At 43.0% G+C, this 13,604-nt stretch overlaps 1 protein-coding gene across 1 annotated transcript in view; it reads right to left on the reverse strand.

The window, feature by feature from the left end:
* Positions 1-1,432: 1,432 nt before the first annotated feature.
* Positions 1,433-13,604, reverse strand: part of ATOH8 (atonal bHLH transcription factor 8) — a 32,732-nt gene continuing 20,560 nt past the window's right edge. Inside the window, exon 3 of the mRNA XM_054030912.1 lies at positions 1,433-2,361. Within this exon, the coding sequence (XP_053886887.1) occupies positions 2,356-2,361 (6 nt within the window). The 3' untranslated portion in view covers positions 1,433-2,355. The remainder of the gene's footprint in view (positions 2,362-13,604) is intronic.

The raw sequence follows: 13,604 nt of genomic DNA on the forward strand, positions 1-13,604 counted from the left end.
CCTAATCAGAGCACACGCAATACCATGTGACCTAGATATCCAACCAGAATGCAGCAGTACAGCTCGGCTTGTGACTCCTGCACAGTTCCTGAAAAAGAACTATTAGCAAGTAATGAATAATGAATAATTAGTAACTAACACACCTTACAAAATGGTGAACTGCTTCTGGACAATTTGCGATCAGAAAAGGAAACTAAATTCCTTTAAAAAGTGCCCACTCTGAATTTTTCATACAACTCTACTCCAGATCAGAGAACTGGCTGTGCTACCCCAACTACATCTAAAACAGCATGGGCTGACTGTGTCAGTCTTATCTCCCACCAGTGGTTCCAAGCCGAATTCTGTGCATTTACCCAATGGGAGGGCAGGTTTACTGCTAGTCGAAGCAGTTTGTCGCTAGGCCCCAGAGCAAAACTTCCATCAGCACCCCTAGGTATCCACATTCGCTCATGTTGTGGTGTTCCCTCCTCCCTGCCCCTCAATCCTTCAATTCCTTCCCAGTTTTTCTATCAGCTCCGTTAATTCTCCTCTACTGTACTAAATCCATCAGTTCATACCTTCCCCTCCCATCTTCCTGGTACCTCTCAGCAGTGGATCTTCAAAGCTGCAGCAATTCCCTCCAGTATCCCTATGGTGATTGCTGATAAGACACCACAGGAGATTTCTGGGTGGTTGCTCCGCTTCTGGTAGCATTGCTGAAGTATGCCGGGACTCCGAAGCACTGTGCGGGCTGTGGGAGATGTGTTTACACCCTTGAATGGGAAGTATCATGCAAGGGCGCTTCAAGCATTTCAACTGGGAATTCTCCCATGCCCTCACTGGAAATCTGCATTCCAATGAACAAGCCCTCAACCCAGAGTCCAGTGCTCTGTCATGGAGGGTCAAACGCTCTTCAGGGCGGATACCACACAGCCACTCAGCCTTCATATACCACCTTCTCAGGGGCCACGAAAGCCAGGAGAGATCTCTTTAAGTTGGTGAGCTCAGACAGAAAAATAAACAGATGGCAACTGATGAGTTCAGGATTTTGTATTGATATCCGGTCAATGGTTTAGTAGCACAGAGTCTGATCTCCCCTCTGCACACATGCATAATTCCTGCAGAGGCTGCTAAGAGTTACATGTTCATATAATGAAGAGAAGAGACCCCACTCCCCCACGCAACTCCAGACATACACACACAGGGCCAGATTGAGATCTGTTACACTGGAGTAAATCAAACGTAAGTAAACCTGATTTACACTAGTGTAACTGAGATCTGAATCTGTCCCCTGAGGTATAACCTTTACCCTTAAGTGAAAACAAAATATGTTAATCTCCTTTCTTTACAAACCCATATTCTTTTACTCTGACACTGAATTCTGTCCTCCATCACTAGCAGATGTCTTGCATATGAACTGCATTACCTATAAAGTTTGCTTACTCCAAGCAAATGGTTCTTAATTTTTTTACTTCAATTTGAAGCGAAAAATACAGTATAGGATTCAAATGCCTTTGCATTACATGGGTTTTTAACTACTTAAAAAAAAAACAGCCAAAAATGACTTCACAAAACCGAAACAACTACTGAATTGTTTTGCTACACACCATGCTGCCTATCTGAACTGTCTTATTGATTTTTTTTTATTGCTTTACGTGGCACTTTTTATTTATTGATATATTTATATTTAAAAAGCATAGATCTGGTTTCAGCACTCACTTTGTGTCAATATTTCTACCCTATGCACGTGTTTCCCAGCAGGAAGAAAACCAGGTAATTGCCAAAGAAGTAGAACAATGAAATCGCTGAAAGAAAGAGAGATCAACTCTGGAGCAAGTGTTGGTGTGTCCTGGTTTTTTCCGGCTGTGAATGCTGGTTCCAGGGCTGCAAGTAGATAGATATGAACAGGAGAAAAAAAAGAGGAAACTTTTAGAGAAGGATTCAGAAATTCAGATATGTCACTGATTAAACTGGCCCGCTCAACATTACCTAAACGGAATTTCTGAGTTTTCTTTGGCTCAAGGATTTAACATTTAAGGCAAAACTAGACACAGTGTAGAAGCTCCATCAAGTCTTTGGCACAACAGCTACAACAACAACAAAATGACTGTACAACATGAGCCGAGAGGGTAACATTTCCCAGTTAAGCAAAGGGAAAAGTGCTAAATAAATTGCACATACTAAAAGGTGGCTGGCTTAAAAAAAAAAGACATCTCCATTTTTTTTTTTCCAGAGATTGAGAAAGTCCCACTGCCAACTCTCGTCTTGAAAAGGGGTCTTTTCAAAAAGCTGCAGTCTTCATCTGGATCATGCAACCTTTCCCAAGAATGGATGGAACTCTGGTTGGAAAGTCTTCTGAATCCTCCCTCCTGGTTATTACTCCTGGAAAGAAATGACACATCACAGCGGTAAACATATTGGTGAGTGGGGGATTCTTTCAATGACACCAGGTGCTTGTTCTTTAAAGGCCCAATCCTGTGTCTATAAAAGTCCATGGCAGTATTCCTCCCATTTACTTCAGTGGGGCAGGAGCAGGCTTAATTGCTCTGAGAAGGAAAGGTTAGGTGAGCTCAGCAGAACCTGAATGATATGGTGTCCCAAGGATGGAGACACAGAACGTTAAGGGCCAGATTCTGCTACCGCTATTTCCAATGAGTAGCATCTTACTGAGCAGGATGTCCCCTTGAAATCTGTGGGGCAGATGGTGAATCCCAAGCTCACACTGCCGAGCAGTCGGTCTCGGGGGAGCCCCCAGGCTCTGGCTGACTTCAAAGCTTCATTGTGAGTAAGGAGTTCACAGGACATTTCACAGAGTGACGTGTTGCTCAGAGAGAGCCAGGGTTGCAGAATCATGCCTGGATCAGATCCTTGTTGAGCTGGTTCAAGTTTTTCATGAGCCCCCCCCCCCCCCCCCCCCGCCTTTTTTTTTTTTTTTTGGAATGAAAAGTGGCCTTTTAAAAAAAACAAAAACTTTTCCATGAAAAGTTTTTTTAATGTTTGATTTTTCACCAAAAAGAGTAAAACTATTTTTTTCATATTTTGTTTTTCCTCTCCTTTCCTCCCCCCGTTTCTAGTGGCAAAATGGAAAAAAAGGGGGAAATGAGGAAAAAGGGGAATGAAAAGAGGAGCCTCCTTCTCCCAGGAAACTGAAAAATGTTGGGGAAAATGGTTTTAGATTTTTTTGCAAAACATACTTATTTTTTCATGCAGCTGTCTTGATTCCCCGCCCCCCACTCGTCAATGCTTCTGCCCCTACAATCTTTTTCCCTTCTTCCCCTCAACCTTTCTTTCCTCCTATAAATCTCATTATCGCCTCCCCCACAAATCCTCTCCATCTCTTCTTTCTCCTTCCTTGCCACTGTACTCAGAGCGGCAAGCCCCGTCAGGGCTGTCTTGCCAATTGTGTTTCCCATTTTCACATGCACAAACTAGGGGTTCCTCTTGGCCATGTGCCAGATGGGTCCCCAAAAGCAAATTTATACTAAAAATGAAAAATTATTTGCAAAGCGTCGAATTGTAGACGCTCAGATACCACAGTGATGGGCGAGGCCTATGAGCTTGGATAGAACAGAACAGCATGCAGTAGGACAGGCATCTTGAAGAGTGAGTGTATGTGTGTTTTTAGGGAGGGTTTGTGGCAAAAGGATAAATGTGCTGAATCCAGCTACAACTGCTAAAAGCTGAAGTGATTTTAAATACAAAACTCATATTTGAAAAGCCTTGTGAATTTTCAAAGCCCTCTCGGGATCTGTTTTAGTTTCAGAAGTTGAACACGGATTTATGAATGGAAGGGAAACTAAATGGGACAACCTGGAGTTGTGCGACAGAGTGACTTGAGTTACTGCATTCATCTTTCTGGTTGGCGTGCTTCATGGCCTTCAGAAGTGAAATGTCCCCCTTGCATTCGTTTGTGCATAAATCTGTTAATCACATGAGGGACAGACCTAGTTTGGGAATTTGCACTCAGCTGTGGAGCGTCACTGCAATGTTTCATTACTGCATCACAACACACAGAACTCAGAGCTGTGGTTTCAAACATAGAGAAGTTGCTCACAAACCCACTGCCGAATACCCACTCTGCATTTCCAAACAAATTTTAGTACAATGGAGACTTTTTGTTACTCCCAGTCAGGCTCCTAAATTTCATTTTCAAAAGTGTCTTAGGCACTTACGGGCTAGATTCACAATGGTAATGGGTGCCTAGATGCCTCTTTAGGTGCCTACATCCAGCATTTAGGCATCACGGACATTCTCAAAACCACCACTTAGCTGCTACCTACCACCATAGACACCTAAGTTTCTTCTGATGGGCGTGTACAAAGCCCCCTAAGACCTGATGCTGACCTACAGCTAACAAGCAGCTCAACCAAAACCCAAGTGGGATTCTCTTACTGTGTCCCCCCCGCTTATCTCGCCAGCAGAGCCTGACCCTGAAGGAGATCTCAGAGCAGGCGTACAGGCTCTGGCCTCCTTTACATGACAGTTGATGTATCATGTTGAATATCCAATAGCCCAGTAGTTAGGGCACTCACTTGGGATGTGGGAAACCCATGTTTGAATCCCCACTCTGCCAGATATGGAGCAGGAACTTCAATTTGAGTCTCCCACATCCTATGTGACTGCCCTAATCACTGGGTGTAGAGTCAGTCTCTCACTGAGATGCCTTTGAAAATCCCACTAGGTGCCCATCTTCAGATTTACAAATTCATTCTGGCTCTAAGTCACTTTTAAAAATGGGACTTTGGATCCCAAGTCACTGAAGCACCTTTGAAAATTTTACCTTGAGAGTTAGTGACAAGAAATAAAAAACCCATAAGAACAGCTGCTGTGGGTCAGACCAATGTTCCATCTAACCCAGAATCCGGTCTTCTGACAGTGGCCAGTGCCAGATGCTTCAAAGGGAATGAACAGAACAGGGCAATTATTGAATGATCCAGCCCGTTATCCAGTCCCAGCATCTGGCAGTCAGAGGTTTAGGGTCACCCAGAACATGGGGTTGCATCCCTGACCATCTTGGCTTACAGCCATTGATGAAACTACCCTCCATGAACTTATCCAAATCTTTTTTGAATGCTATTATACTTTCGGCCTTCACAACATCCTTGGGCATTGAGTTCCCCAGGTTGACTGTGCATTGTGTGAGGAAGTACTTCCTTATGTTTGTTGTAAACATACTGCCTATTAATTTAATTGGGTGACCTTTGGTTAATTTGTTATGGGGTAAATAATACTTCCTTATTCACTTTCTTTACACCATTCATGATTTTACAGAACTCTATCATCTCCCCCTCTTAGTCATCTCTTTTCTAACATGAACAGTCCCAGTCTTTTTAATCTCTCCTCATATGGAAGCTGTTCCATACCCCTAATCATTTTGCTGCCTTTCTCTGTATTTTTTCCAATTCTAATATAGCTTGTTTGAGTTGGGGTGACCAGAACTGGATGTAGTATTCAAGGTGTGGGTGTATCATGGATTTATATAGTAGCATTATATTTTTTGTCTTATTATCGACCTCTTTCCTAATCATGGCTAACATTATTAGGTTTTTTTTGAGTGCTGCTGCACATTGAGCAGATGTTTTCAGAGAACTATCCATAATGACTCCAAGATCTCTTTCTTGAGAGGTTTAGACCCCATCATTTTATAGGTATAGTTGGGATTATGTTTTCCAATGTGTATACCTTTACATTTATCAACATTGAATTTCATCTGTCATTTTCTTGCCCAGTTTTGTGAGATCCCTTTGTATCTCTTTGCACTCAGCTTTGGACTTAACTATCTTGAGTAATTTAGTACCATCTGCAAACTTTGCTGCCTCACTGTTACCCCTTTTTCCAGATCATTTATGAATACGTTGAACAGCACTCGTCCCAGCACCAATCCTAGGGGGACCCCGCTATTTACTTTTCTGCACTGTGAAAACGACAGCTTATCCCTACCTTTGTTTCCTATCTTTTAACCAGTTATTGATCCATGAGACGACCTTCCCTCTTAGCCCATAACTGCCTGCTTTGCGTAAGAGCCTTTGGTGAAGGACCTTCTCAAAAACTTTCTGAAAGTCCAAGTACACTGCATTGACTGGATCACCCTGGTCCACAGGTTTCTATGTTTCTAATTCTAACTGATAATGATGAACGATTTCCCTTTACAAAAGCCATGTTGACTCTTTCCTAACATATCGTTTTCATCTGTGTCTGATGATTCTGTTCTTTACTATAGTTTCAACCAATCCACCAGTTAGGCTTACTAGCCTATAATTGCCAGGATTATCTCTGGAGCCTTTTTTAAAAACAATTGTTGTCACGTTAGCTATCCACCAGTCATCCGGTACAAAGGATGATTTAAGCAATAGGTTAGATACTACAGTTCTGCAATGTCATAGCTGAGTTCCTTCAGAACTCTTGGGTGAATACTGTCCAGTCCTGGTGACTTATTAATGTTTAATTTATCAATTTGTTCCCAAACCACCCCTATTGACATCTCAATCTGGTACAGTTATTCAGATGTGTCGCTTAAAAAGAATGGCTCAGGTGTGGGAATCTCCCTCACATCCTCTGCAGTGAAGAACAATGCAAAGAATTAATTTAGCTTCTCTGCAGGGGCCTTGTCTTCCTGGAGTGCTCTTTTAGCCCTTGATCATGCTAAAGGAGCTCTCAACTTCCACTGACTGCACTGGGAATTAAAGGTGCTCTGCACCTCACAAAAAGAGATGCAGGACTGAGCCCTTACTCAAAAGGTACCCGAACTGGAGTTCCAGTACTCTCTAAAAGTGCTTAGACTTTACAGTGAGAAGTGACATATAAATGTAGGTGCATTGGTAGGAACATAGGAATTGCCAGACGGGAGCAGACCTGAGATCCGTTTAGTCCAGTATCTCATCTCTGACAGTGGCCAGTACCAGATGCTTCAATGGAAGGTGTGGGAATGCTGCAGTAGTAGATGTGGGATAATCTGCCCCTCGCATTAGATCTCATCCTGATCTCATGTACTTAGAGATTGGCTTAAACCCTGAAGCATGAGGTTTAATATCTTTCCACAATTTTTGTTATCATTAACTCTGGATAGTCTTGACACCCATATAAGGGTCCAGTCCTTTTTTGAATCATGTCAAGTTCTCTGCCTCCAATACTCTCCATGGCAGTGACCTCAACTGCATATTGAGCAGAGGTTTTTATTGAGCTGTCAATAATGATGCCCATGTCTTTCTTGAGTTGATAAAGATAGCCCTTATAGGGCTTCATAGAGTTTATCACTGAAGAGTGGGGGCTTTCTCTATTCCTGACCTAGCCAAATCCCTAACCAGTGACACGTCTGCCTTGAAATAGGCATAAGATACAAAAGATAAAACCGGTGATGCTGGATCAGACCCAAAATTTACCAACTCCTGCATCTTGCCTCACTGTCCGGCAACAAACAAACAACTCCAGAACAACAGCTGGATTAGCCAAACAGCTGATTGTGCTCAAAGCATAACTTCCAGAAAGGCCTCCAGTCTGATTTGAAGCTATCAAGAGATGGAGAATCCACCATCTCCCTGGATAGTTTGTTTCAACATTTAATCACCTCACTGCTGGAAATCTGAATTTGTCTGGTTTGACCATCCAGTCAATGGTTCTTGTTATGTTTTTCTCCACTGGATCAAAGAGCCCTTTAGAACATGATATTTTCTCCCTGTGAAAGTACTGATGCACTATAATCAAGTCACTTCACAATCCTCTTTTTGATAAGCTAAATAGACTAAGTTGTAAGGCATTTTCTCCTGCCCTCAAATCATTTTTGTGGCTCTTTTCTGCATCCTATCCAATGTTTCAGGATTGCGTGCTATATCAGGGATGTTATAAGGGTATCAATATTTTCTTTTATATTAGCAGTATTGGAAGCTGCGTGTGTGACCATCTGCTACTGAATATTGTGCAAGCCCCCTTTACATTTCCCCTTTTGTCCTGTATATGTGGGTATACAATGCACATCAGGGCCCATTCTTGCAATAAGGTCCATGCAGGCAAACCCATGTGCTAGCACAGAGATGGTTTGAAGTCACTAGGGCACTGCACGTATGCAGTGATCTGACCACACAGAGCTCATTGCAGGGCCAGGGCTCAGGTTATCTTAGAAGTGGAGCGTTTCCTATTAACTGATCTTGAGCTCATCTTTAAAACTAAAGCTGGGCTTCAAGCTGCAAATTTGTATCCCGCATCTGGATTTTTAATGCCCCAAAGTTTGGGGGAATCTGGATCCAGGGTTTTAATATGGCCCATTATAGAGCTACTGGCCAATTGCAAAAATTAGATTCAGTCTCAGTTCAGATTGTGAAAACTCTCATATTCCAGGGTTCTGGTCAGTTGCATCTCTATTCAAAATGTTTAACAAAGCCATCACATAAATGTAATTAAATTCTTCACAATATGCATTTGTTTGTTTTCTACACTGAAAAAAGAAACAGATGCCTCCCTAAAGCTCTTTAGGGCAATGAAAACACAAAGAAATAGGAGAAATTTCTCAGTCAAAATATTCTATTAACAGATTAAATGGTAACATCCAGAGCTCAAAGTGAAAACGTTTTTGGTGCCACTCAAAATGTTTTTTGGTTCTTGATGAGAATGAAAATGTAAGGATTTGACTAGGGAGAGGCAGGATCTCTTATTTTAACAATGATGAGCTCAGTTTTCAAACTTGGGCCTCCAGTTTGGGATCTGAGCACTCACCTCAACATGGAGACGCTTACATCGGCTCTTATGGCACCTAAATGCTGATTTGAGTAACACAATGTAGAACAAGTGCCCTAATTTAGTTTTGGAAATATGAAAGTTGTGATCTGAGTTTTTGAATAAAATAGTTTTTGCTGGCAGAGGGACAGGCAGACAATTGTATTTACCTTAAACTATTTGGTAGGAAAATCACCTCCTATTCTGTGTTTGTCAAACAATCAAGTCATTTTATGACACTAAGTAAATACAATTATTAATAATTACCACAACAACATTTGGTTGCTTAAAGACTACTTCGTTCCTTATGGAATCAAAACATAAAACCGGAAAGGGGGCAGGGAAACTCTGGAGAAATGAACTACCTCAGTAATGGACAGTAGAAAAATAGATTCTCTTTGAATCCCATGCTGTAACCTGTAACAACAATCTTAGTAAGCTAGACCTTTTCCATTGCAGAAATGAATTATCTAGCAATAGTCTTTGGAGAAAACAAAAGGGAACAAAGTAGGGAACCTGGCTGCCTCGACATCAGAGGTGTTCTGCTTGGAAACAGGCTTGCAGGACTGGCAGCCTCAGATCCTAGTCCAAAGCCCACTGAAGTCAATGGCAAGACTCCTCGTGGCTTCAGAGGGCTTTGGATTGCTGAATTTTGTCAATTAGTAAACAAATTGGGATCGTAACAGGTTCTGCGTTCATTGTTTTGACCCACTGTCCTTTATATATTACTACGTAATGCACCATTAATAGATGTTATGCAATGCTGCTTTAGTAATAGGAGATCTCGCTGCAGGTCTTTGCTATGAAATCTTTGCTGAGAGGCACGGAGGCCAGCGATATTTATGTGCAAATGAATGGATTAGCCAAGTGCAGATAAATGACCCTGCGAATGCAAAAGGAAGGCATCCTATGTGATTTGATGTTGTAGGAGCTTTGTAGGTTACACTGGCATTCCACTGATTCAGTGTAGCTACTCCTCCTTGCATTGGTCTAAGTCAGATCAGAATCAGGCTCATTTGTTTCCCAGCCCTCCCTCTCTTCTCACAGTAGTCAGAAAGTTCTAAGGCTGATTTAATTAATAATACTAAAATTAATAATACTACTAATAATAAAAAACCTCACATGGATGTCCCCTAATTCTTGACCTCGACAATTTGACTAATGACCTTAGCAAACGGGCATTGTTGGGAAGCATTTCAGATGAAGTGGTTTCAATAGACCAAGATGCCTGTGGAATCTGGTTGGTTTGTGTTCATTAACTTCCGCATAAATGAGGGCCAAATCCTAGACCCAGTGCACAGTCTATGTAAAAGGGACGTGTGTGAAGGAGATACGTGGAGAGGTCATGGGAGAATCCTCAACACCCAGCTGTGGAACCTAAAGTTACAGGAGACCATGCAGCTGCTGTATTCCCTCTTAATCAGGGATATTGTGGTTCTTTGATAGATCTACATAGATCACCAGCCTTGCTCTTGTCTATCCTCCACTGGGCATAGGGACAGCCTGAGGAGCTGTGCTTATTGGCACTTGGGGTATGTGTGCGGGCTCTCCACATCCTATCTTTTATGCAGCGGAAAGACTCCAGTGCTAGCCTTCTGCTCAACATCATTGCATCTTGAGTTGTTGATGAAGCAGAAGGGATGTGATCTTGAAACCCCACTGGGCCAGTGCAAATGTGAGGAGTGCAGCAATGGAATCCATAGAGATATGCTGGAGCCCTGAGAATCCACTGCCCGCAAAGGGCAGAAGGGCTAAAGAACTTACTTGGACTCCACGCCCTTACTGCCCCTCTTCTACAGACAGCAAGATCAATGATGGCAACTAGGATCACTTACGGCATCCAGGTGCTAGACCAGTTCAAGACAGAAGAACTGCTGGAGCATTTTAAGTTAACGCTAGCTTGCAGCAATAGCATGGGCTGGAGTGGCTGCTCTTTAGCATTATCCCCTTTGGCACCTATACTGCTCCAAATCGTAGGTTTATCAAAAATGCATGATTGCCATGGAAGGGCTGCTGGGGGCTAGTTGTGCGGGGGGGGGGGGGGGGCACATCATTGTATGTAGCTGCCTGGTCTGTCTACCTAATTCAGATGGCTATTTTGTCCCAGAGTTGATGTGGTTTTGTTCCTGGGTGTGCTGCCCAGCAGATGAAAGTGTAACATTTTAGACAGTGGAGCCCAGGCTGTCCTGGGGTGTCTTGGGATGGCTGAAAATTTTGAATCGTGTGGGATTGGGATGGTGAGGAGCGCCAGCTCAGGGTTTCTCTACAGCCTTCAAAGGCAGCTTGTGCTACTTTCCCAGCTGTAGACAGCTAGGAGAGGTTCCCCATGCCAAAGTGGACAATTCCTCTTTTAGTCATGCTAAGCTGCCGACCTCAGGGAAGCAGAGTGGCTATTTTTAAAGAGCAACCTCCGCTTTACTCAAACAAGGGAAAATGGGAGCCTGAACCTTACTTACCAGAAACCCCCAGGCATCATGAACCTCCCCTGAAGAAATGGAGTTCAGATGATCAAGACTTCACTGCACCTGGTATTTAGCAATGTGACCACTGATACGTGTTACAATCATCAATACCTGTGTTTACTATCAGAATAGCAATCATCTTCATAAATCCCTAAAATGAGTGTGATAGATCTTCAAGGGAAGGAGCCGTGGCTTTACGTTGGGGCTGTGTCTCCATAATAGTGCTAATGCATCACATCACAGTATCTGAGAACAATTCATCTCTAAGCAAAATGTTTCAGCGCCATACGACTGGTGCCTTGCGCTACCTATTCCTTTTATGTTAGAAAATCACCACCCGTTCGTCCCAGGAGTGGGGGTAGGGAGGCTGCAGAAAACGCTGCCTACAAATTGGAACAGAATTGCCTGTTTTAGAGCTGGACTCTGCAAAGGAAAAATTAAGTGGCATTAGAGCATGGCAAGAAAATCACTGTGTGTGTCTGTCTATCTATCTATCATTAATTAATTTTCTTGCCTTATATACTTTTAACATGATTATAGTATAATATAGATACATTTTATTTTTAATTCCACATATACATAGATACAATTGTATGTGTGTATATATTTTATTTATACTATATATATTTTAGTTTCTAATTTTTAATGGTGTGTATACACACATATAAACATATATAGAGAATTAAAAATATGAAGCTAAATTCCAGCAGAAAACTTTTTTATTGAGCTCCAACTGTTCTGCTGTTATTCATAACCCAGTTTCCTCTCTCACAAAGAGACCTTTTGCATGGTTTTTCCTTCTGCCTCTATAACAGCTGCTCTCAGTGTTGTATCCTGAGTGATGATGAGGTTCTGAAAGTGTTTTTTTGGAACAGATGGCCAGGAGAGAGCTGGGGAATGTGCCAGCAGAAAGCTGGGGAATGTGCCAAATCCTGCAGTGACTGAGTGCTTTGGGTTCCAGCTCGCGTGCCTTTCCCCTGCCCTCTGCCCTAAGTGGCGCCAGCAGGACTTCCCAACTAGCACTCTGAACATCTGGAGTCTGCGACTGCCAGGAGAGAGAGGCGGGGGGGGACCCTCCCTGCTCCAGCTTAGCTTCCATGTACTCAACAATGTTACTGACTAACAGAACAACTAATCAAAAACAAAGAAGAGGGGGAGGGAAAGAAAAAAGAACCTTGCAAGCTAAACAGCTGCAGCCGCACAGAAAAGCAAACTTACCCACTGCATTGGGTTAACAGTTAACATTATATTCAGAAAGATAACGAAACAAGCTCTGCTATCGTTCAAAAGTTTGAGCGGGTGGTGGCGGTGGAGCTGCCACTCTCCTGTATGCGAGGGGAAGCCCACCCAGCATTGTGTGGTGAATTATTTGTGTGGGATACTTAGTGAGGTACCCTGTTCCTGCGCCCCACAACAGGCCCTGGAGAGGCTGGCCAAGGGGAATGACACAGCCGCTGTGTGCGCCATGGAGCCGTGCTCAGGGATTGGGGATGAAAGGGGGTTTGGAGTGAAGTCTGGAGAGAAGGCAGCAACATGGCTAGTGTATCCACAACTTCGTAGATCCACTGGTGAAATCCTCTTGCAGAGTCAGCAGCCATAGTACAGATCATAAGCTATAACAGCAGCTAGGTTAGTGCTCTGTGGCCTGAGATGAGGATACGGCCCCCATGAAGTCCCTTGAGCAAAGCCATTTACTCAGACTTTATGTCCCAGGCACTGCCTGTTTGTAGGGATGAGTGGGGGAGGAGGGAAAAGAACAATAAAAAGGATCATTTGTGTTAGTGGTAGGTCATGACTGTGTAATGAATGAAGCTTGTTTGTATCGTGTGCCACTCTTCTACACAGCAATAGTGTGTGGTTAGCACTCTATCAGGGCCTGATCCAAAGCGCACTGCAATCAGGGGAATCTTTCCATTGACTTCAGAGGGCTTTGGATTGTGTTCTGTAGGTGTGTGGAATGCCACACAAAATAGAAAAATATAATACGTATTCTCTTCTCTGACCCACCCTCTGCAGCTTTTACGTCCACAACGCTCACAATAATGCCAACGGAGAGTTCTGCCCGTGACCACACGATATTCCCTACCCCACTGTGTCTGTTTCAAAGGAGCTTATTACCCCATCTCTGTAAGATACGGAATTCTGTGCTGAATTCTGCCCATGGATGAGTATCCAGGTCTCCCATTCACTGGGATTCGTGCATGTTCCTTCAAGAGCAGGAGGTGGCTCAAATGATTTACATAACAGACTGAAAGGCAAATTTAAAAAATGAAGATGTTCATAAGAATCCTCTCTTCCCCCTTTGCTCCCCATAGCCCATGGCCATTTATTTTACAAAGAGGCATTTGAAGTCTTTCATTTTACCCTTGGTTCCTTTTAAATAGGATCCCCAAACACCCTTAGTCAAGTCTCAGCTAGAACAGCAGCATAAATTGCCAAATCACCTTGTGTTTTAGA

The sequence above is a fragment of the Malaclemys terrapin genome, chromosome 5, assembly GCF_027887155.1.
Source record: "Malaclemys terrapin pileata isolate rMalTer1 chromosome 5, rMalTer1.hap1, whole genome shotgun sequence".
NCBI classification, from domain to species: Eukaryota; Metazoa; Chordata; order Testudines; family Emydidae; genus Malaclemys; species Malaclemys terrapin.